Raw genomic sequence first — 25,804 nt, 5'->3', positions numbered from 1 at the left:
ATAGGTACTGTTTTTTCAATGCATGTTTTGATTTTTCAACACTAAGCATGGAATATCGCATTCAATTGCTTTAGCCAAAGAATTTGGGTGCGTTTGATGCCAAGTCTAGTAGCATGCAGAGTTTTTCAAACCACATTAGGTATCGGACAATCAAATTACATGCAGAGTTTTTTTTTCCATCTTTCTGGGAAAACACAGGATATTGAAGAAGCATGCGAGACTGAATAGTTTTTATATGCAATACAAAATTTTCGTAGTTGTGCTTGAGAAGGAGCCAAACACCCGTTTCTATAATCGAAGGCAAACAGATCTCTTTTGCCTTTTGGGAAAAATGAATCTCTGAAGAACACATGTATACTCGACATTCGCTTACAGAGAAAATCTTAGGGTAATGCCTCTGAGTGCAAATACCCTATTCTAAAATTGAAGAGGGGGATTTTTTTTTAAGAAAAAATAAATGAAGAATTTCTTTTATAAAAGGATCATCAGATTCTTAAGCCTCTTACTAAAAATTGTCTTCTTCCAGGATGGCAGCTCAGGTTTAAAATTTTTATAGGAACATAACTCCAACGCATTTTACCCATTCTAGTTAGCCAATTGTACTCATTCACTGACTTCCTTATAATTGAAAGAAATTTTTACAAAATTTTAATATTTTTGACAACTATGGAAGGTGCACAGGCTGTGCTGCTCATGGCTAAAGCCCATCACAATCGGAATAACAAGCCGGCAACTGGCAAATTTGCTTTGGGCCAAACAAGTTTTGTAATAGCCTAGGCTGAGTTTAACATGTAGGATCTAACAACAAAGTATAATTAGGATTGCAACTTGGTTGGGTTGGATGGGTAAGAAGATTAAATCGTACCAAACTTGGCCTGTCGGGTTGAGAATTCCTAACCCATGCTATGTCTGTGTATAATTGGGGTTTCTACAAGTTATCAAACAAAATATATACTTCTTTTAAAGCTAAAAATTAAAAATCTTTATATTCTAATTAAACAATATACGATTCAGATCAACCAATTGTCCGCACTTTTAACCCACTTCAGCCCTAGTATTTTTGTCTTGGTATTTTTTTTTTTCACTCGTGTAACCATCTTAAAGTCATAATTTTGAATCTTGTCTCCATTTATTTTATTATTTTTGTAAAGATTTGTACATAGTCGTTAGTCAAATTCTCCCTTGCTTATAATTGGTTGAATGTCAAATTTTATCTTAGGGTTTTTCAGGTACCAGAGTCACTCTTAGTCAACTATCTGGAAGCTATAATTTTGGATCTTGTCTCAAATCACTTATTTGATTATTTCTATAAAAGGTTTGTATATTGGGGTTAGTGGGGTTTCCTTTTTTTGGCCAAACTCTTATCTCATTAGGAAATTTCCTTTTTGGCTAGACTCGTCTCATATTATGGCCTAAGCTTTCTGTTAAGACCTTCCCAAGTTTTTCCTGTGGTTCGAAGTCTTGGAGTACTACATCATCTCACTAAAGCAGCAAACCACCCAAAGTGGTTTCCGTGAGAAATATCAGATAAACGACCATGGATTCTTTCACTAAAGCAGTAAAGATAGGGTATTGCAATGCTCCTACAATACTGCGATATTCAGTTGTATCAACTAGTATGTTATCATCTGGTGTGATTGGGGGTTTAACAGTAATGGGTGTAGACAAGTTGGAGGATTCTAGCATCGATCTTTGCAGTTTGAGAAGATCTCAGGTATACTTGGTTTGTGAGAGAAATAAACCACTAGGGAATAATTTAACTTCAAGCCCAAGGATGTAGTGTAACTGTCCAAGGTCTTTTAAGTGCAAACTCTTGGCCAAGGTTGTAAATGAGTTGTTGTATATAAGATGTAATGCTACCAGTAATGATCACATCATCTACATATACCAACAATAAAGTTAAATCAGTTTCATTTCGGCAAATGAAAAGTGATGAATCTGCCTTGCTGCAATTGAAACCCAAGGTTGGTAAAAATTGAGAGGGTCTATCAAAAACCAAGCACGAGGTGCTTGTTTAAGACCATATGAGAATTTATGAAGAAGATATACAAAATCTGGAAAGTCTGGATTAGAAAAACTTGAAGGTTGTTCCATGTAAACCTTTTGCTTGAGATGTCCATGTCGAAATGCATTTTTAACTTCTAGTTGCTTAATAGACCATTGAGACGTTATTGCTAAGGATAGAACGAGGCAAATTGTTGTTGGCTTGACAAGTGGACTAAAAGTTTCATCAAATCTAATCCTAGAATTTGAGAAAACCCTTTTGTAATATCCACTGACCCATCTTTCTTTTATTTTATCTTAAAGATCCATTTGGATCCGATGATGTTGACATTATTCGGTCCAGGTACCAGGGTCCATGCACGTCCTGTTGTGCTCCAAGGCTTGAACTTCTTCCATTGCCATCACCCAATTAGACTGCTTGAAAGCAGATTTTAGTGATTTTGGTTCCTTTGTTGGGTCTTTCCTTTTTGCTTTAAGTGCCATTATAGAGTGGAGTTCAGAGTTTTCCTTTGCCTTGCTTCGTGTTAGCATGAGGTGCACATTTAACACATTATTAGTTCCTTGAAGAGCCAATGCAGCTGTTGGAATTTTTTCTAAGACAGCTTCTGTTGCAGCGGATTCTTGGATGGGTAATTCAACAAATAATTCTCCTTCTAGTTCTTGGATGCTTGTAGTTGGCAAGGATTTTGATCAATAATGTCGCTGCAGTCAACATTATTTGTTTTTTAAGCTTGTTCTTGTGATGAAACAACATTTTTGAAGGTCATGAGTTGTAGGTCTTGCATAGCATGAGACTTAGGAGCTACTTTAGAAGAGTAAGGAAAAACATTTTCATTAAACACCACATGTCTTGATATATAGACTTCATTTGTTTTTTGTTGTAAGCATCAACACCCCTTACGAAAGGGGTTATAACCAATGAAAATACAAGGAAAGGTTTGTCCTTCAAATTTATTTGTATTGGAATGCTTTAAATAGGGGAAGCAACAACATCCAAAGACTATTAAGGTATTGTAATCAGGATGCTTACCAAATATCTAGAAGAAAGGAGTTTCCATGTTAAGTGATGAAGAAGGTAACCTGTTTATAGTAGTTGAAACATCTATCCAAAGCTTAAGTGGCATTTTGGCATGGAATAATAAGGTGAAAGTCGTTTCCATCACATGTCTGTGCTTTCTTTTTGTTACTCCATTTTGTTCAGGTGTACCTGGGCAAGATAATAATTGTTCTATTCCATATTGAGCCAAATGGTTAGTAAAAACATTAGAGGTGAATTCTCCTCCATTATCACATTGAAAATTTTGGATTTTTCTATCAATTTGATTTTCGACCAATTTTTGACACTTAATAAGGGAACCATAGAAATCATATTGAAATTTAAGATGATATAGCCAAGTATATCTACTAAAATCATCAACAAAGATTGCATAATAATGAAATCCTTGAGTAGAAGTAATTGGAGCAGGCCCCCATAAATCACAATGTATCTACTCCAAATGAAAAAGGGATCTGGAACTAGATTTATTAAAAAGTAATTTACATCTTTTCCCTAACTGACAGCTTGTACAAATAGAGTTTTTATTTGACCATTTTGAAATCTCGATAACACTCTTGCTATCTAAAACTTGAAGAAACTTTAAGTGAGGATAACCTAATCTTTGGTGTCAAACACCAACTAGTGTGGTACCAACCTTAACTGCAGTGAGAGCTTTATTCAACTCTTCTTCAAGTGCATAGAGATGTCCTTATTTATGCCCTTTCGCTAGAATCTTTTGGTTTTGATCCTTTATGACAAAACCATTAGAATTAAATTCAAAGACACATGAATTATTAGTAGCAAAAAATTGACTAACTGACAACAAGTTTTTCTTTAATTTTGGAACCACAAGGACATTTTTCGATTCTAAATTGCCATGAGGTGTGTGTAATTGGATGTGACCAGTGTGTGAAATAGAAAGCTTGTTAACATTACCAACATAAATAATGTCTTGACCTTTATAAACTTTGGAAGAGGTTAACATACCCTACATCATTTGTCATGTGTCCTGTAGCTCCAAAATCTGCATAAAAATTTTGGTTGTATACATAATAAGTATTCTCATCTTTGTAGCGTAAATACTGCATTATAGTGTTTCAAAGCATTCTCTCTTTACTTGTTTGCAGACCAATTCACCATAATATGCTCAAGTACCTTGTAATGAGATGCCCATAGAATTAACCATGGATACGGATAGCATAGGTCTTCTTAGCAATAATTGCGAAGAAAATGTTCACATCAACTAGAATCTTGGAGCATAAAAAATGATGCAGTTGATCTTCTTTATAAATTTCCAGCGTAACACTCATTAATGATGTCTTGTCTCATTGTATTGCAAATTAAATAAACTCCATGAAAGATGTACAATCGAAGTGCACATTGCAAGTTAATTCCATTTAGAATTTTAAGGAAATATAACAATTGAACTATAAGAAAAAAACAAAATTTAATTTTAAATTTATACAATAGTTAAAATTGTATTCAATACATTCCCGTTCTTTATTAGGTGAATTATTTTCAAAGGATTGGTTATCTTTGCTAGAGAACCTTTTTCTTTTTCACAAGTGCCATAAAACTTCTCTAACCCTCAATTTTATGGGAAACCTTATAGGAAAAGATACATACATCAAAATTCAATTATGTGCTAATCATATATGTGTTTTGGCCAACAAAAATTGTGAGTGTTTAGCTAGGTTGGCAATTCCGAACAAAACTCCTAAGTGTCCCCTAACTCGGCTTTCCAATTCATCTTCGGACTACTTGACTTTGAAGACTAAGACTTTGCTAAGAGGCCGAGGTATGTAGCCAAATGTGTGGTGATTGAATGTGAATCAACCCGGTTTTTAATCTTTAAATGTGTTAGAAAGTTGGGAGAAATGGTTTTTGGTGCAAGGCTTTCATTCTCCTGTTTCTGGATCGATTCAGGTGTAGGGGTGGATCGATCCAACTAATTTTTTTTTTTTATCAAATCTTAGCCATTAGATTAAAGGTTTCTTTTTACACTTCAAAAAGGAATCTTCTCTCATTTTATGGGCAATGACTGCAGAAAACGTGGAGAGAGCATCCACTTCATGTGTTCTTCATTTTCTCATCTTGTTTTCCTAATTTGGGGTTTTTGATTGCAAAGAAAATCCACTTCTCTTAATGTTTTCCAAACTAGTTTTTTAATGGATTTTCTTGAGCAATAAATGGGTTGATTCATTCCTTCATTCATATTTCAATCTCTCTTTCTATTTAGGTTTGTGCAAAAACCCATTTTCTTCTTATGTGGATTCAAGAAGAGGTCGAGATTGAGCTTGGTGCAAACTCCAAGTGTGCTTCAGAAGATGAAGGTGAGAAGCTGTAAGTGAAGGTACTAGTCAAGTGGTCCAGGAAGGATTGGTTGGCTTGAGCTAGGTAAAACCTTATACTCGATTTTTATTCTTTAAAGTGGAGTGTTTCAATCGGTGGTAGGCCTGTGGTTTTTTATCTCTTCAGAGGTTTTCCACATTAAAATCCAGTGTTAATTGTCTCTTTCTCTCACTCTACACTTTGATTTAATTTTTGTTTTTGATATCATTGATTGTTTGGGCAAACATGTTGAATGGAAGAAATATAAGGTGATATAAGTGTGATGATCCATGGAATATCCTTAATAGTTTTTCTGCTCATTTTAGTTAATGATATCATGAAGTAAATTGATATGAGTTGAGGAGATAATTGTTCTTTTGATTTATTTTTGAGGATTGTTGAAGCATTTGCATGTGTATTGCATTTATAAATTGTTGGGGGAGTGTTGGTGCATACATTCTTGCTTGTGGAAGTTTTGCTTTGTTGAATAGTTGTTGGAAGAGAAGTTTCTTGACATTGAGAAAGTAAAAGGTTAGGTAATCTTTGTTAGGAGAATTTTTAAATTGTTCTACAACACCTATTCAACCCCCCTCTAGGTGTAGTCCATTATTGAGATTCACCTTTTCAAAAACCATTCACTAGTACACTAAAAATTAAAATATCTAATGAACATGTAATCTTGTTCTAATTGAGGATTTATTCCTTCCTTAAACAAATTGAATGATTTGAACCATGTGCAACTATAGAACAAATCAAACCATGGAAGAGTCTATGGTATTGGAAGAGACAATTCAAATTACATCTTGCTTAAAACATTTATATTTTATATTTGAACTTTTTTATACTTGTGATCTTTATAAAATAATAAGCAACCATTACTATTATCCATGAATTATTAGTTAAATGCATAGTGTTTTTTTTTTTTTTTTAAATGTGGCATTCATATATATAATAGATTCATTTGGGCCACATTGTAAATTTTTATAAATTCCCAAATGCAAGAACATAAAATTAATTTATTCTATGATCTTTCATACTACTATTAATGCACTTAAATCATGTACAATACAAGTTATGCATGCTTGAATGCTTAACATACATAATTTATAAATAGGATGGTGAATGGAAAATCAAAATTATGCATGCTATAAATATTACTGAAATCCATTTATTATGACATCATGTCATGCTTTTATAGGCTTTATCCCAATAGTACTTACTTATTAATGTTTATCAAATTTTGGTGACAAGTTTTATAGTATCTAGGTTACAACGATGAGAATGTGTATACCTTTTATGAGAGTAGGTTAGGTTACACTTGTACTCATTCATGTTGTAAAGGGTTTTGTCTTAGACTTTCCAAAGGGGGAGATTGAAAGCATCTTCATGTGTTGGCAATTCGAGGTCAAAATTCCCATTGTGTTCTCCTAGCTCAATTACTTCAAATCCTCTACTGAATTCTTATCATTTTTAAATTAATTGTGATGGAAGATTGCTAAAGCGTATAGTAAGTATTTTGAGGTAATGGATGATATCAAACAATATTGATCAACTTAATTTTAAACTTTTGTTTTTTGTTGAAAATTGGAGTTGAAGCTTTAAGAATGTAAAATTTTGTGTTTAAAGCATTTAGATCAATTACAAATCAATCATACTAAAGGGTAGCAATTTCTATTATACCTAGAATTTCATATTCTCATCCGATCATGATTTTATATCATGCATGAAATCCTCATTTTTTTCCAACCAAATCTAAGCTATTGAATGGAGATTAAAACCTTGGCATTTAATCATTTTTTCTAAAAGAGGGTTTTACAATTGTGAGAGCTAGGTGGCCTCCTAGTGGTTCAAGTTCTTTACCTATTTTAGGAGTTTTTGGTTTGAAAAAAAAAATTATAGGTTTTGAGTTGAAAATCATCTCTTAAGTGAGAAATTTTCTTTCAAAATGGGTTGATTCAATGTACCTTTCATCCCTACTCTCATATTCATAATCTTTAGTGTATAACCTAAATTTTTTCTTGTATGGATTCAAGAAGAGGTTGAGATCAAGCTTGTTGTGGACTCTAAGTATGCTCCAAAACAAGAAAGTGAGTAGCTAAAGTTTGAAGTTACTTGGTAAGTGATCTGGGAGAGTATGCAAGGTTTGGGCTAGGTAAATCCAAATACTCAGTTAATTTTGTTTATAGTGGATGCTTTTGATCACTTGTAGGTTCATGAGTTTTTATCTCTTCCAACGTTTTCTATGTTAAATCTTAGTATTATTGTATCTTTATTTCTATTTCAGCCTTTCATTAGTTTATCTTAGCTTATAAAATTTTCATTGATTTATTATGTTGGTTGATTGAGGAAATGAGATGGAATTAGAACATTTAAGCTTTGGAATAGTATGAAATAGTTTCTCATTTTGTATTAATTAACATATGGATATGTGAAAGTGTGGTTTTGAGTAGATGAAATGTCTTGTATATCTTAGTTGGGGAGTGTTGACTCATTTGCATGTGAATTGCATTAGCTATCTTGTTGGGATAGTGTTGGTGCATCCATTATTACTTTTACTTTGCTTGCTTATTGTTAGGATTGAAAATGAAGATCAAAACAACTAAAAAAAATTATGAGAATAATTAGCATTTGTGAGATGCCATCTCAAATTCATTTAAAAACACCTATTTACCCCCTAGGTGTTATCCATAGTTGAGATTCGCCCACAAAAGGTTTATACTATGAGACTTTCAAGAAAAATATTGTAATTAAAGTGACCTAACTTTAAGACTCCTTATAGTTCTTTTTGCCATTTTGAATTGTTACTATATTGAATTTATCAATGGTGATTCCCTCATTGAACTTCTTGATTTGATCTAGAAATGAAGAAATTGCTCAACTTCTTTGTTGTCTTCATGCATTTCATTAATTTATTTTTTGTTATTCTTATTCTTAGGATAATTTTTTATCATTAATTTTGAGGAGATTTTGACATGACCAAAGAATCATATGTGTATATATATATATATATATATATATATATATATATATATATATATATATTATGCCTAGAATTAATTTTGTTGTGATTAATTGAAGTATTAGTCATTTTATCTGACATCTAACTCAAAATTTATGAAGTAAAGTTAAGCCTTAATTTCCTTGTGGTTTGAGTTACACTAACTCATCCTCAAAATTCGAAGAACAACACCAAATTCCAATCAAGTCGATATAATTTCACAACAATCTCGGGCTAGCACAAAATTCTAAGCCAAAAGTAATTTTGGGCTTACATTTTAAGTCAATACCTGGGGTAAGCACAAAATTACAAATACACCAAGTCTTGAGACTAACACAATCTCAAAGTTAAACACAACTGATACCAGTGTTACTCCTTGAGCTATGATTTTTGTATGTAGGAATAGTATTGTTGCAAACCTAAAAATATCTCTTGAGATTGTATTAGCGTTGATATTTTATATTGGCGTTGAGATTGTGTTAGCATGAAGTAAATTTGACTTAACTTGAGCCAAATAAAAAGAATTAGCTTGACCTTACTAACAACCACTTAAAAAATAAGCATGTGATATTGATAATAGAAAATAAGTATTATGATTATTTTTTTTCTAAATATAAAATTGTAGTTAAATTTCCTACTAATTGCCATATCGTTATTTTTATTTTCAGATTTTCATTATGACATAAGGTTTGGAGAACTCAAGTTGATTGATTGTGAACAAATTTGAGACTAATCTTAAAGATGGGTTTGGTGTTTGAATGTAAATGAGAAACAGATGACTAGGTTGATATTCTAATAAAACTTTGTGGATTTGGATTGAATTGCTAGATTTGAGTTCTATTTTTGAATCAATGTTAAGATTTGATTTATTCTTGGATAGACTTTTAATCATCAAATTTTTTAGTTATATTTTTCTTCTTTTCATAAATTCAAAATTAGAAATTAGAAATTTCTTTCTTTTTGTGGTTCCTTATTTAAGCCAATAATTTTTCTTTTCTTTTCATTGCTTTAGTTACTCAATGTAACATTCTTTGGTATCAAAGCCAAACATGGATCTGCAATATCATATGATGAAGATTGAAGAGACTATGGCAGGTCTTACCATCAATCAACAGGAGATGCTGGATCATATCATTGAGAGAATGGAGGGGCAGTTCAACCAACACATTTTCGGAAAAAATAAGGATGATTGTGAGCATTCTGCAACACAAGGGCAGTGGTCAAACTAGTGTTACTTTCAGCAAGCAACTATGTTCCTAAGACCTTCATTACAATGGCTGAGATGATCCTACGTCTAGGGTGTGCAAGGTGGAAAAATAAGGTCATTGTGGCCTCATTTTATTTGGAGGGTGATGCCCAACTTTGGTTCCAAATGCTGGAAGGAGAACTTATTTATGTTACTTGAGAAGATCGCAAGCCAGGAATTTTCTCTCTTTTTAGCCCCAACCAATTCGAAGATCCATTTAGTTCAGTAGTTGATTGTCAAGGAAATTTTGAGAAGCTATTAGCTAAAGAGAGAAAGGTGAGTTGTTTCGTCACTAATTTGAAAGAGAGTATTCATACGGACATAAAAGCTAACCAACCAACTACATTAATGATGACAATTGCACGGCATGGTGAAATTATATGAAGCTCGTGATTTTGCACTTAAGAAGCCAACTAATCAAGCAAATTGACCAATGGATCCTCAACAAGCAACACCAAATGTCCTGGAACGCAATTCAATAAGTTCCAACACAATCGGGCACATGACAATGGATGAGTTGGCGGAGCAACGACCAAAGGGATTATGTTTTCATTGCAATGAGAGGTATGTCCCTGGTCATAATTGTGCAAAGCTCTTTCGGATCTAAGCTTGCTGGTTTGAGGATGCTGATGATGGTGATATGGAAATGGAAGTCGATAAAGCAAACAAAAATGTGATACACGAAATTTCTTTGCATGCAATGGCAGGAGTACAGGCACCACAAACTATGAGAGTTTGTGGTAGTTTACAAGGGTTTTCAGTAATTGTTCTCATCGATTCCCGAAGCTCTCAGAATTTCATCAACTCGAGAGTCACTCAATAGGCGAATTTGCACCTGAATTCAAATGGGAGGATGGAAGTTATGGTCTGGTGAGAAATTAGTGAGCCTAGGTAAGTGTACTCAAGTGCATCTAAACTTTTAAAAAGTCCCTTTCATTAGGGATTTCTTTGTTTTACCATTAATTAGAGGGGTATGATGCTGTACTTGGAACTGAATAGTTGAGAATGCTAGGCTCTATTGAATGGGACTTTGAAAAGCTTTTCATGAATTACTTGGAATGATAAAGAGGTGGTCTTGCATGGAATAACCAATTCACAAGGCAAAGTATTAGACGCTACTCCAATTTCCAAGCTCAACAAACAATAGCAAAGGATCATTTTGCATGCTTTGGACGTCACTAATCCAATCACTGAACTAGATCACATTCCACCACCAATCAAAGATCTCTTGCAATCATATCTAGTGGTTTTAAAATGCCTACAATTCTTCCTCCTCAACGGTCACAGGATCATTGAATTCCACTTCTTCCTTATCCCGGATGATCAGTAGTGGTATGACTATACCATTATCCCCATTTTTTAGAAAATGAGATTAAAAAGATTGTTAAGGAGCTTTTGGCACTTGGCCGGAGTTATTCGTCCTAGTACCAGCCCCTGCTCGTCCCCAATTTTATTTGAAAAAGCGTAAAGGCTTGTGAATATGTATCAACTATCATGCTTTGAATAGGATAATAGTGAAGGACAAGTTTCTGATTCCAATGATTGATGAACTCCTTGACGAATTAATGGGAGCTCATTATTTCACAAAATTGGACTTGTGCTCAGGCTACCATCAAGTGTGGATGCATATGGAAAACATTGAAAATACTGCTTTTAGGACGCACCAAGGTCATTATGAATTTCTAGTAATGCCATTTGACCTTACCAATGCTCCATTAAGCTCTAATGAATGAGATATTTAAGGATTATCTACGTAAATTAGTGTTGGTTTTTTTTATTGATATCCTTATATATAGTAATGATAAGAATGATCATTTGTTGCACCGGTAAATTGTCTTTGATCACTTGAAAACTCTTCAATTGTGAGTTAAACTAGATAAGTGTTAGTTTGGAAGAGAAGAAGTGCAATGCTTGGGACATGTTATTTCTCAATGTGGAGTGGTGGGTTGATCCATTAAAAATTGAAGCTATGGTCCCATGGCCAAAGCCGAAAACACTTAAGGCTCTAAGGGGACTTTTAGGCCTTAGAGGATATTATCTCAAGTTTATTCGAAACTATGGGAAGATTGGTACTCCTCTAACCAATATGTTGAAGAAAGTCTCATTTGAGTAGATGCTGACATCGGTGTAGGCAGTTGAGAAGTTAAAGCTCACTATGACATAAGATCGAGTATCATCCTTTCTTGATTTTTCAAAATCCTTTATTGTCGAATGCGATGCTTTTGGTGTTGGTGTTGGTACAGGTACAGTGCTATTACAAGAATGACCCATTGCTTACTTTAGCCAAGTACTCCATGGGAAACATCTTTATCCACTTATGAGAAGGAAATTCTTACTTTAGTTTTGGTAGTATAAAAATGGTGACCTTATCGATTAGGAAGGAAATCACTACAATAGATCAGGAACACTAGCAATACAAACTAATGGGGTTTGATTTTAGTATTGAGTATAAGAAAGGAGGAGATAATATAGTTGTCTATGCCTTGTCAAGGTGCCATGAAGCTAAACCAGTTGTCAGGTCTATTTCTCCATTTTCAAGTCTAATACCTCACTGGGTAGATGTCATCAAAGAAGAGCTTAAGGCCAACTCTTCTATAGAAGAGCTTAAGAATTGAATTCAACAAGGTGAAGTCATAGAGTCAGGGTAGATTGTGGATGGATTGATCTTGTATAAGGAGAGTATTTTTCTTCCATATGCTTCTAACCTCTCAAATGATATTATCCAAGAGTTTCATGGAAGCACACATGAAGGATACGTGAAGTCATTTAAGAGAATCAAGGCAAATTTTTATTAGAAGGGAATTATGAGACAAGTCAAAGAGTTTATCCATGGGTGTGATGTTTGTTAGCACCATAAAATTGACCAAACTAAGCTTTTGGGATTGTCGTAACCACATCTAATTCCACAACAAATTCAGGAAGATATTTCAATGGACTTTCGTGGAAGGCCTACCCATGTCAAATGGTAAGTCTACTATTTTTGTTGTTGTTGATAAACTTTCCATGTAGACTTCATTCCTTTTTCACATCCTTATACTGCCATTGAAGTAGCAAGATTATTTTTTTATTACATTTTCAAGTTACATGGCCTACCAAAATTCCTTGTTTGTGATCGAGATCCTCCTTTTACTAGTGTGTTTTGAAAAGGCTTGTTTTGCTTAAATAGAACCTCATTTAATGTTAGAACCTGTTTATTTTCAGTTATCGTTTTCTACTATTATGCATATAAACATGAAGCAAGTCATTACAAAAGAGTTGACTAATTCTAAATAAAGTCAAACAATTATATCTACTCTTTAAGTTGTCTAGGAGGCATTGGAACCTCATATAAGCCAATAATTTTTCTTTTCTTTTCATTACTTTAGTTACTCAATGTAACATATTTTTCTTGTCCAGAGGCCACTATAAACAATTACATTCTTTCATTTTATTTTGAACCAAAATTAGAGGGTTTGGCCAAAAGCAATCTAAAACCTGCATAAAAGCACTATGATTGACATTATTATCAAAACTAGACTTTAGCAACAATAATAATATAAAAATAGTGATAATGTGCATAAAAAAACATCATAAAACTTACAAGACATTGCACTTAATTTTGAGTGGGTTCATCAACATAAGAAACCTATGAAACTTAATTAGATATTGAAAGTATTTATATCTTAATTTTGGAATAGCTAGAGGCGCCAGGTGAATAGCTATAAACTTTTTTTAGCCTAAATTTTTAATTTTTAAGTCCCTTTTAATAATTATAGAAAAATAAGAGAAATCAATCACACAAAGGGACAATAATTTTATGTAGAAAACCACACCTAAAGTCTCCTAAAGACTTTGTGGATGTACAAATCCACTATCGAAAAGAAAGAACATATTCTCCAGGTAAATGTGATCCCTAAGACTTATTCCTTAGTACCTATACTAGTCTTTACATTTTCGATACAAGACACATGTACTCCTAGTAGACTACCTTAATACTTAAGGGAATGTAAATCTCTTTCACAAAACTAAGAATGAGAATACAAACAATTTGAGAGTTTTTGGGATGTGGGAAAGGCTAATAATCCCTTTTCAAAAATTTGTGCATAGTATTTATAAAGATGAAAAGTTTTCAAAACATTAGAAAGTGGAAAGAATTAAAACAAATCACTACTTGAAATTAGGAAAATCTACTTTAAATGCTTGAGCACTTGCAACACTTCAATGCTAGGTTTGAGTGCTCCAGTGCTAGGTTTGAGTGCTTAAGCACTCAACTAACTTTTAAATTTTAAATTAAAAAATATTTTAGCCCAATTAAAATCTAAAACCCACTTTATGCCATATTTTAATGAAATTAGCCTTTCCTTGACCTTTCTCTATTTACTTGTGCCATCTTGGGTTGATCATGCAACAACCTAGCTTGAGTCTTCAATGGAGAGTAAGACACAGTCAACTAGAAAAGTCCTCATCCAAGATGAATGGAACTAAGTTGCTAACTTAAACTAAGCAACAAATGCACTAACAGATATTTGACAATAATTTTTGTCCAAGTGCATATGTGCAAAGCAATTTAGCAAGTATCACAAAATTTAATTATTTATTACCAACCATGTTTTTCATCTAGTCCAAAGTTTATGGAATTTTACATTCTCTATTTAATGGTTTGGATGTAGTAGAAGTTAAAATGTATTAAATATCATGGAAGTTAAAAGAAGATAGTTCAAAGATATTCTCTTGAGAAGGAAAGGTTGTAATCTTGAAATTTAAATATCTTTATGATTATTAATATTATTACAACATAATTTTCCAATTTTTTATTTTCTTTAGTCCATTTCCAACGTCTTTTTATTTTGAATAAATTTTTAGTTCTTAAGTGGCTTATATATGAGATGTATATTATGGTGAGCAAAATGCCTATATTGGCAAATTTAATGTGTACAACACAAAACCCCTTTGTTTACATGCTTCTTTAGTTGAACCCCTAGTTGGTGAGGTAAAACCATTTTACGGATGACAATGGAGTAGGTTTTTTTGGGTAACCCTCTCCCTCCTCACACATGCACACATACACCAATAATAAAGCTATTTTTGGAATGAGGATAAATAGGATACAGGGGTGAGTTTGAAAAAAATTTTAAAACTTAAGATGATTCAGGTATTAACTTCTCCCACCTCATCATGCCTTGTATGTATAATTAAAATAAAAAATGATTTAATTTTTTTTTTTTTCATTTTCTTCTTTTTAACACATTAAAAATAATAAAAAATTATTTACTTCTAAAAAATAAATTATAAAAATTAAATATTTATTTATTTATAAAACATATTTATTTTTAATATGTTGGTACATTAGGGTATGTATTTTAAGTTGACAATTTTGTTTCATTCATTAAAAACAATTTTGTGGTTTTCTTTGTAAAGTCATGTATTGTGCATTATTGTTTTTTTCCTCTTCCCTATATTAGAGGAGAAACTTAAAAATAATAAATTTGGGCTAAAAATAATTAAATACCTATTCACCCCCCTTTATATGTTTCCTAGTCTAGATCTATTAACTTTCATAATATAATTAAATTTTTTAAAACTAAAAAAAAAAAAATTACACAAAACAAGATGCAAAAAGTATGAGAAATTCTCATGCCCACCATATTCTTACCTATTTAAATTTTTAATCAAGATAAGGATGAAAAATAAGTTTTCATAAATTGAAGGTGGTTGGGTTAGAGGCCGCTTGTCTCTCAACCCTACCCTGATGCCATCTCTAGACCACTCTGATCCATAGAATCATATATGGAGAGATCATGTTTACATAGTTAAAAAGATCGCTCTGATCCATAGAATCATATATGGGGAGATCATGTTTACAAAGTGAAAAAGATCGCTTGCATACATAGTTAAAAAGATCACTTGCATATCCTAGCGGCCACTCGCCAAAACTTACATGAAAAACAAATGGGCTTACCTTGATGCTCCATGCCCTTACATTTATTCATTACAACAACATATACCTAAAAAAGACAATCTGATGAATCAACTAAGAATCGAGCCAGTGCCCTATCATGTTGAAATCATGAGATATACACAATGCTAAGTATGGTCGCCTTTTTATTTTTTTGGTAGTTGTTTATGTAGTACTAGTAAAGTTCAGCAGGAAGGCGGGGGGTGAGCATAACTTCCAGCGGAGTGAGTTTAGGCATGGTGATACTTATCGCTTCTGCCATGTCCACCGGAGAATTTGATGGTGTAGCCATGTCAAATCCTTGAAGCAACTGAGCAATTGTCAGGTGTAACATTTGTAAGGCCATATTGATTCCTGGGCAAGATCTTCTACCAGAACCAAATGGGATTAACTCAAAATTCTGGCCTAAAACATCTACAGTTGCATGGCTTGTCAGAAACCTCTCTGGCTGAAACTCTTCAGGGTTAGACCAAACAGCAGGATCTCGGTGCAACTTCCATGCATTGACTAGCAAGCGGGTGCCTTTGGGAATGTGATACCCACCAACATGACAGTCTTCCATTGCCTCGTGTGGTACTAATAGGGGAACTGCTGGGTATAGCCTTAGTGTTTCCTTAACAATAGCCTTAAGGTAAACTAGGTTCTGGATATCTGATTGTTCCACCCATCTATCTCTACCAACTTTTAAGTCTAGCTCCTCCTGAGCATGCTTCATAACATGTCTATTGTTCAACAATGCAGACAGGAGCCATGTGGAGGTAATAGAAGTGGTGTCAGAGCCTGCCACGATCAACATCTGTAGTTTTAATTTTCAAAAAATAACAAAACAAAAGGTTTAGAAGAGAGATGGTATCAAAAGAAAGAACCTAGGATCGATCCAAATGATACTATTGCTTGACCAGTTCAAAAAAATTTGGGAATATATTACTTGAATTATTTGGTAGTTGCTTTCAATGATTATATTGCCCGTTTCTACATCATTGGAAGACCTGGGGTTGATCAATTGATCAAGTCTAGGAGTTTTCATACAAGGCTTTTCTGGTCTTCCTTGTTTCTGCACTCTATTGAGTTCATGGACTGCTGCTCAACCTATGGGCGGTAGTTCATGCTCGATAACAACTGATCATAGGTGAACCAACCTAGAAATTCGATTTATATACCGACAGCATCAGTATATGTGTTTTCCTATTTAATTGCTAGCTACTAAATAGTCATGACTAGGGTGAACATGGTGATGGCAGTCAATTCTTTCGTTCAAACTAATTATTATTCCTGAAAATCATGATGATGCCCTATATATATACATGTAGAAATAGACATGTAGATATAAAAAAAAACATACCATTACTGTTGCTTTGATAATAGTCTCGCGCGAGTAGCCAAACAGGGAAGCATCTTTGAGCTTGGTTAGCATGATGTCTATGAAGTCCTGCCTACTGCTGGCCTGAGTGTTGAGCCTCCCTGTATGTTCTTCTACCCAGCTTTCTAGAACTGAGTCCATTTCCTTTGCAACTTGTTTCATAGAGGACAAATGGCCTTGTAAATCCACCCATTCAAGAAATGGGATCACATCTGATGCCACAAAGGCCCCAGCTAGAGGCACGAGTTTCTTAATTACTGCTGTAGCAGACCCCGCGTCCTCACCCCCATGCACGACGTTGTTAAAATATCTCTTCCCCGCAACCATCCTCAGGACTACATTGAAGTTCAGGTGTTCAAACCACTCACTAATCACCACTTTTTTTGGATTCACCCAGTTGTAATCTTTGCCAAGTATGTACAAGTCTTTGATGCCAGCATGCAATTCGGAAACATGCACATGCATCAAGTCACTGAGGCGACGGGTGGAGAGAATTTCCAGCATGCATAGCTTCCGTATCTCACGCCAAAGAGGTCCATAAGGAGCAAGGCCGAATGCGACATAGTTGTAGCCTAGGATCTTGGATGCACTAGAACTTGGGCGTGATGCGAAAACCTTGTCGTTGGTAGTGAAGCATTCTTTAGCAGCCTCATGATTACTCACCACAAGGGCTCGGTACATTCCAAGCCGGATCACAAACACAGGACCAACCTTGTCAGCCATGGCTCCAAGGGTTCGGAAAACTGGGACTTTGCCTTGTAGTAGGTGCAGGTGACCTACAAATGGCCAGGCACCGGAGGGCTCCGGGGGGGACATGCCCTTACTCTTGTGAGTAAGAGTCTTACCTCTCCAGTGATTATACCATAACACCAACCCCAGAATAAGCCCTGCAATTGCTAGGAAATGAGAAGGCAAATCCATGTTGGAGTAGAGATTGGGGAATGGTGCTCAACTTAGGATTCACTACCAGACATTTATACTGATTTCCCTTGCTTCAATGTTCGAACTCCAACATGCCCGCTGCCACCAAATTGGAATAATTTTCCGGTCAGGAAATTTTTTCCTCTCACTTGTTTGTCCTTTCTAATTTCCTCTTACAGAGCAATTTCCTCCAACTGCTTTTTCAATGCATGTTTTGATTTTTCGACACTAAGCATGGAATATTGCATTCAATTGTATTAGCCAAAGAATTTAGCTGTGTTTGATGCTATGTCTAGCTAGTTGCATGCAGAGTTTTTCAAATCACATTAGGTTCTATTTTTTATTGAAGAAGCATGCGAGACTGAATAATTTTATATACAATACAAAATTTTCATAGTTGGTGTGCTTGAGAAGGAGTCAAACACCCATTTCTATAATCAAAGGCAAACAGATTTAGAGGAAATGTTATGGTAATGCCTCTGAGTACAAATACCGTTATCTGAAATTAAAGAGGGATTAAAAAAAAAATGAAGAATTTCTTTTATAAAAGGATCATCAGATTCTTAAACCGCTTACTAAAACTTTTGTCTTCTCAGGATGGCAGCTCAGGTTAAAATTTTTATAGGAACTCCAATGTATTTTACCCATTCTAGTTTTCAAATTATACGCATTTTAGGAAATCTTCAGGATTTAGGGTTGTTCAAATAGAGACGGCTCATCAGGTATGAAGCTCTATTGGAGATCAACAGTTATTTCCTATAACCCAAAAAAAAGAAGTACAAAGAAAAAAAAGAAAAAAAGGAAGTCTTATAAACTGACAAACTCCTCTCTTTCAGGAAGGGTGTCATTAGAAGAATTTCTTAACTACTTTAGAGGAATGCGTGATAATTCAGCAGCTATTAAGATACCGGTGGAATATGTTGATGACTTGGACCCTAAATACAAGGATTTCCGGATTGCCATGCTTGCAAAATCCCACCTTATCCATTTTTCAATGAATTTGTCCCAGCCTTACAAGGATCTGAGCAGATGCTGATTAATGATGCTGAAGAGGAAATCAAATTAATCATAAGCAGGTGCCTTTGGGAATGCGATAGCCACCAACATGACAGTCTTCCATTGCCTCTTGTGGTGCTGATAGGGTAGCTAGTGTGTAAAGCCTTAGGCTTTCCTTAATACTAAAGAGTTCATGGACTCCTGATCAACCCATGGGTGAACCAACCTGGAAATTCGATTTATATACCAACAACATCTGCATATGTGTTTTCCTATTTAATTGCTAACTACTATACAGTCATGACTAGGGGTGTTAACATGGTGATGGGGTTGGATATCTGTCAATTCTTTTATTCAACCTAATTATTATTCCTGATAATCGAGAAGATATCATATGTATATAGAAATAGAGATATAGATATTTAAAACATGCCACTATTATTGCCTTGATAATAGTCTCTCGTGAGTAGCCAAGCAGGGAAGCGTCTTTGAGCATGGTTAGCATGACGTCTTTGAAGTCCAGCCTACTACTAGCCTCACTGATGAGCCTCCCTGTATGTTCTTCTACCCGACTTTCTATAAGTGAATCTAATTCCTTTGCAACAAGTTTCATAAGAGGACAAATGGCCTCGTAATCCACCTATTCAAGAAATGGGATCACATTTGATACCACAAAAGCCCCAGTTAGAGACAGGAATTTCTTAATTGCAATCATCCTCAGGACTATATTGAAGGTTAGGAGTTCAAATTGAAAACATTCGCAATGGGGCAGCTTGAAGGAGGAATTTTTCATTGTATTCTGTTATTGATTCTTTAGGTTTACATACATACAAAGATGGTAACAACTTCTACAACTAACAGCCTTTGGTAATAGCTTCTACAACTAACAACCTGCAGTTGAGACTTCTCAATTGTTTAAACATCAGGGTTGGTCCCCATCGGTCCACATGGATTAACTGAAAAGGTGTTGCAGCTCTAGAAGAGGAAGGTGAGAATGGCAATGGCAACACTTATCCCTTCTGTCATGTCCACGGGAGAATTTGATGGTGTAGCCATGTCAAATCCTTGAAGCAACCGAGCAATTGTCAAGTGTAACATTTGTAAGCCCATATTGAGTCCTGGGCAAGATCTTCTACCAGTGTTGGAATATCCAAAATCTGATAGATGAATTAGAGTTAAAGTCACAAGTAGCCAAACAGAATTCATCTAACTAATGTCAGTTAAATTAGTTATGCCAGTTGTCAATACTTAACAGCTTTATTGATCTATTTCAAGTGTATAAATAGACCTCACCTGTACAGTTTTATCTTATCTGAATGTAAGGAGAATTTTTGATTCAATACACGTTTAAGTGCTCCTCTGTTTTCTCCTCTGTTTTCCTTTGCAATTTTGCATATTTTCACATGGTATCAAAGCTAGATATTTTTCGCTGCTCTTGATCTTTTTTTATTTTCTTGATCTTTCTTGATTCTTCTTCATCTTTCCTGGTCGATTATTACTTCACAATGACTGAGGAAGAAAATGCTTCTATGGCTAACTCTCATTCATCAAATGGATCTATACAAAATCTTTCGGATGACTCATCCAGCTGCTATTACTTACATCCATCTGATAATCCTGGTGCACTTTTGGTTTCCGAGATATTCACTGGTAAGAATTATATTGCATGGAGTCGATCTATGTCAATTGCTCTAACAGTGAAAAATAAAATTGCATTTGTTGATGGTTCTCTAGTTCAACCGATCACTAATGAACCTTATCTTTGTGTTGCTTGGCTAAGAGCCAATAATCTTGTCCTGTCTTGGCTAATGAATTCAATTGCCAAAGAAATCTGTGGTAGTCTTCTCTATTTCACAAATGCTTTTTATATCTGGGAGGAGCTGAAAATCAGATATCTCAGAAATGATGGACCAAGGGTTTTCTCCTTGGAAAAATCCTTAAGTTCCATTTCTCAAAATTCAAAATCTTTCACTAAATATTTTAGTGAATTCAAGGCTTTATGGGATGAATACATTAGCTACCGTCCTATTTCCAATTGCAGATGTGGGAACTTTAATCGTTGTTCATGTAATATTTTGAAGGACCTGACTGATAGACAACAATCAGACTATGTAATGAAATTTCTTGTGGGGCTTCACGATTCTTATTCAGCAATTAGAAGTCAATTGCTACTGCAATCTCCTTTACCATCTATGAGTAGAGTTTTTTCCCTACTTTTACAAGAAGAGAGTCAAAGATCATTAACTAATGCAGTTAGCATTTCCATTGATTCACAAGCAATGGTTGCTAAACAATCATCAAGAACTGTTTCAACAAGTAATACTCGATTCATAAAGCAAAAAGGAAAGTCTGATGCAATCTGCTCTCATTCTGGTTATTCAGGTCACTTAGTTGATAAATGTTTTCAGCTAATTGGATATCCTCTTGGATGGAAAGGACCAAGAGGAAAAAGATTCAACTCTACACCAACTGCAGCCAAAAAATTTCAAAGATTGCCCGCTGCAAATAATACTAATGTTTTGGAGCAAAATTCAAGTAATTCCAACATGATTTTTTTCTCAAGAACAAATCCAAAATCTGCTTCCTCTAGCACATAGCTTTTCCAGCTCAAACATAAATTCTAATGCAACTGCCAATGTTGCATCCACCTCAGGTAATTCCTTATTCTGCAATACAGTTTCTTCATCAAAGAACCAGTTTACTTGGATTCTTGATACAGGAGCAACAGATCATATGATTTGTTCTCTGCTTCTATTTGACTCGATTGTTTTACCTAAAACATCTTCCAAAGTTCATTTACCAAATGGACAAACAATTCCAATTATCTTCATTGGATCTGTAAAATTCTCACCTGATATTACTTTACACAATACTCTTTATGTTCCATCTTTCAATATCAATCTTGTTTTTACATCAAGATTAACTAAAGATAATTCAATTGGATTATTTTTTTTTCAATCCAAATGTATCTTGCAAGACCTCAGCAAATGGAGGATGATTGGGCTTGCTGAAGTTCAATCTGGTTTGTACCATCTTCAACAATCATCTGCTCAAACAAATAAACAATTGCTTTCTAGTTCAATTAGTTTACCTTCTAGTTCTTTAGTTGAGTCTTGTACTGTTAATTCTTATCTATGGAATTTTCGTTTAGGCCATATTCCAAATGCAAAAAAACAACTCATAAATAGTTCTGATTCTTCTGTAAAGGCTACTCATAACAAAGTTTATGAGATCTGTCCATTAGCTAAGCAAAAAAAGCTACCATTTCCTATATCAAACAGTCAATCAAATAAAGCCTTTCAATTGGTTCACATTGACATTTGGGGGCTTTTTCCATTCCTTCATAGTCTGGTTACAGATTCTTTCTAACTATTGTTGATGATTTCACAAGATTCACTTGGTTATTCTTAATGAAAACCAAAATAGAAACTCGAGCTATACTTACCAACTTTCTAGCTTATGTTCACACTCATCTCAACACTAATATTCAAACTCTTAGATCAGATAATGGTCAAGAATTTAATATGCCTGCTTTTTATCAAGAACATGGCATTATTCATCAATTATCATGTGTTGAAACACCTGAACAAAATGGAAGGGTTGAAAGAAAACATCAACACCTATTGAATGTAGCTAGATCTCTCATGTTTCAATCAAAATTACCCTTATCCTATTGGAAAGATTGTGTATTAACAGCCACACATCTGATAAATCATACTCCATCATCCATTCTAAATAATCAAACACCATATCAATTATTATTTCAAAAGCCACCTAACTACAATTACTTCAAAGTCTTCGATTGTTTATGTTTTGCTAGTACAATCACAAACAATCGAGGCAAATTCCAGCCAAAAACAACAAAATGTATTTTTCTTGGTTATCCACCAAACATTAGGATACAAAGTTCTTGACTTAACAACTCTCAAAACTTTTGTTTCTCGAAATGTACTTTTTCATGAATCTACATTTCCCTCTATTCCAGACATAATTCACAAACCTTTTGTTTTTCCAAATTTTCCCCAAATATATGAATCCAAACAACTCAGTTTCTATAACTTCTGGTTCTACAAATTCTACTGATCCAACCTTTGTTATTGAATCTTCAATTCCTGAAAATACAATTCATGCAAACAATGATGCTAATAGTCTTAAAAGGTCTGAAAGAACTAAGCATTTACCTAAATACTTGCAGAATTACTATTGTGGTAATATGACTAAGATTGATTCAGCAACTCAAGCACCTTCAAGCTGCTCCTCATCTGGTAAGCCCTACTGCATATTCTCTTTTTTATTTGATTTTAGATTATCCTCTAAACACAAAGCTTTCATTTCTGTTATTTCATCCACTTTTGAACCAAAAACTTACAAACAAGTTGTCTCAATTCCTCATTGGCAAACTACCATGACTGATGAAATAAAAGCTCTTGAGCATAATAAAACTTGGGATCTTGCAATTTTACCTCCAAACAAAACTGTTATAGGTTGTAAATGGGTATATCGAGTGAAATTTAAGGCAGATGGAAGTGTAGAAAGGTACAAAGCCAGGCTTGTAGCCAAGGGCTACACTCAACAAGAGGGGCTTGATTTTTTTAACGCATACTCTCCTGTTGCAAAGATGACAATAGTTAGAGTGCTTCTTGCTATTACAGCAGCTAAACAATGGTATTTACATCAACTTGATGTAAATAATGCCTTCTTACATGGAGACTTAAATGAGGAGGTCTACATGCAATTGCCACCAGGTTTTTCAACACCAAATGACCCTCAGGTTTGTAAACTCAAAAAGAGTTTATATGGTTTGAGACAAGCTTCGAGGCAGTGGTACTCAAAGTTGTCTTCATCTTTACTCAAGTTTGGTTTCAGTCAAGCAAAGTCAGATTCAAGCCTTTTTATCAGACAAACATCAACTAGTTTCATTGCTCTATTAATCTATGTTGATGATGTTATAATAGCTTCAAATGATCTCAAGGAAATAGATGTTGTGAAAAGGTTTCTCCATGAATCTTTTACTATAAAAGATTTAGGAGAACTGAAATATTTTTTAGGCATTAAAGTAGCCAGATCAGCAAAAGGTATTGTGTTGTCTCAACAAAAGTACGCTATGGATGTATTGAAAGATAGTGGTTTCTCTAGCTCTAAACCAGTTGGTTTTCCTATGGAATCAAGTTTAAAACTTACTGGCAATGATTCAAGTCCTTTATTGTCTGATCCTGCATCATACAAAAGACTCATTGGCAGACTTCTTTACTTAACAATCACTAAACCTGACTTGGCATATGCAGTACAAGCTCTTAGCCAGTTTATGTCTAATCCTCATTCAACACATTTACAAGCTGCAAAAAGAGCTCTTCAATACATTAAGGCAACACCGGGTCAAGGTTTATTCCTAAAGGCTTCATCTGATCTACATTTAAAGGCATATTCCGATAGTGATTGGGGTGGCTGCATTGACACTAGGCGAAGTGTTACTAGTTTCACAGTTTTCATAGGAGACTCTCTCATATCTTGGAAATCAAAGAAGCAATCTACTGTAAGTAGGTCCTCGGCAGAAGCTGAATATAGAGCTTTAGCCACTACAACTTGTGAGCTTCAATGGTTGGTTTATTTGTTGGCTGATTTGAATGTTAAGCATCCTCAACCAACACTGCTATATACTAACAGCAAACCTGCTTCAGAAATAGCTTCCAACCCAGTACACCACGAAAGGACAAAACATATACAGCTCGATTGCCATCTAGTTAGAGAGAAATTGCAAGAGGGTTTGATCAAAATAATCCACATTCCTTCCAAGCATCAACTGGTGGATATATTGACCAAACCCCTCGAATGTCTCAATTTTCATCATCTTATCAGCAAGATGGGAATGATAAACATTCATTCTCATCTTGAGGGGGGGTGTTGGAATATCCAAAATTTGATAGATGAATTAGAGTTAAAGTCACAAGTAGCCAAACAGAATTCATCTAACTAATGTCAGTTAAATTAGTTATGTCAATTGTCAATACTTAACAGCTTTATTAATCTATTTCAAGTGTATAAATAGACCTCACCTGTACAGTTTTATCTTATTTGAATGTAAGGAGAATTTCTGATTCAATACACATTTAAGTGCTCCTTTGTTTTCTCCTATGTTTTCCTTTGCAATTCTGCATATTTTCACAACCAGAACCAAATGGGATTAACTCAAAAAGCTAGCCAAATACATCTACATTTGCATGGCTTGTCAAAAACCTCTCCAGCTTCAGGGTTAGACCAAATAGCAGGATCTCGGTGCAACTTCCATGCATTGATTAGCAAGCGAGTGCCTTTGGAAATGTGATACCCACCAACATGATAGTCTTTCATTGCCTCGTGTGGTACTAATAGGGGAAATGTTGTGTTTAGCCTGAGGGTTTCCTTAACAATAGCCTTAATGTAAACTAGGTTCTGGATATCTGATTGTTCCACCCATCTGTCTCTACCAACTTTTAAGTCTAGCTCTTCCTGAGCATGCTTCATAACATGTTTATTGTTCAACAATGCGGACAGGAGCCATGTAAAGGTAATAGAAGTGGTGTCAAAGCCCGCCACGATCATGGTCTATAGTTTTAAATTTCAGAAAATAACAAAACAAAAGCTTTTAGAAGAGAGAAGGTATCAAAAGAAAAAACCTAAGATCAATCCAAATGCATAATAAATATGAAAGGGAATTGACAACTCAAAAAAGTATGGGAATACATTACGTGAATTATTTGTAGTTGCTTTCAATGATTATATTGCCCGTTTCTACATCATTGGAAGACTTGGGGTTGATCAATTGATTAAGTCTAGTAGTTTTCATACAAGTCTTTTATGGTCTTCCTTGTTTCTGCACTCTACTAAAGAGTTCATGGAGTACTCCTACTGAAACCATGGGCAGTAGTTCATGCCCCATAACAACCGATCATGGGTGAACCAACCTAGAAATTCGATTTATATACCAACAGCATCTGTAT

At 34.6% G+C, this 25,804-nt stretch overlaps 2 protein-coding genes across 2 annotated transcripts; both read right to left on the bottom strand.

Moving 5' to 3' along the window:
* Positions 1-15,648: 15,648 nt before the first annotated feature.
* Positions 15,649-17,837, bottom strand: LOC117927345 (cytochrome P450 CYP82D47-like). Its single transcript, XM_034846833.1, has 2 exons — positions 16,893-17,837; positions 15,649-16,346 (listed from the first exon to the last, which is right to left on the bottom strand). Exons 1-2 carry the CDS (start codon positions 17,829-17,831, stop codon positions 15,726-15,728), a joined length of 1,560 nt encoding a protein of 519 aa, XP_034702724.1. The 5' UTR covers positions 17,832-17,837; the 3' UTR covers positions 15,649-15,725.
* A 1,965-nt stretch (positions 17,838-19,802) lies between these two features.
* On the bottom strand, positions 19,803-25,406 carry LOC117926847 (dimethylnonatriene synthase-like). Its single transcript, XM_034846136.1, has 2 exons — positions 25,040-25,406; positions 19,803-19,984 (listed from the first exon to the last, which is right to left on the bottom strand). Exons 1-2 carry the CDS (start codon positions 25,404-25,406, stop codon positions 19,803-19,805), a joined length of 549 nt encoding a protein of 182 aa, XP_034702027.1.
* Positions 25,407-25,804: the final 398 nt, after the last annotated feature.

Source organism: Vitis riparia, chromosome 12 (genome assembly GCF_004353265.1).
Source record: "Vitis riparia cultivar Riparia Gloire de Montpellier isolate 1030 chromosome 12, EGFV_Vit.rip_1.0, whole genome shotgun sequence".
Classification (NCBI taxonomy): Eukaryota; Viridiplantae; Streptophyta; class Magnoliopsida; order Vitales; family Vitaceae; genus Vitis; species Vitis riparia.
Note: the sequence above shows the minus strand (reverse complement) of the source record. Positions and strands in the feature narration are given on the sequence as shown.

Excerpts from the sequence above, each read along its gene's own strand:
- LOC117927345 (XM_034846833.1), bottom strand. The coding sequence starts at position 17,831 with ATGGATTTGCCTTCTCATTTCCTAGCAATTGCAGGGCTTATTCTGGGG. Across the intron at positions 16,347-16,892 it reads TTATCAAAGCAACAGTAATG|ATGTTGATCGTGGCAGGCTC; the intron begins GTATGTTTTTTT and ends TTAAAACTACAG.
- LOC117926847 (XM_034846136.1), bottom strand. The coding sequence starts at position 25,406 with ATGATCGTGGCGGGCTTTGACACCACTTCTATTACCTTTACATGGCTC. Across the intron at positions 19,985-25,039 it reads TTTTGACAAGCCATGCAAAT|ATTTTGGATATTCCAACACT; the intron begins GTAGATGTATTT and ends TTCATCTATCAG.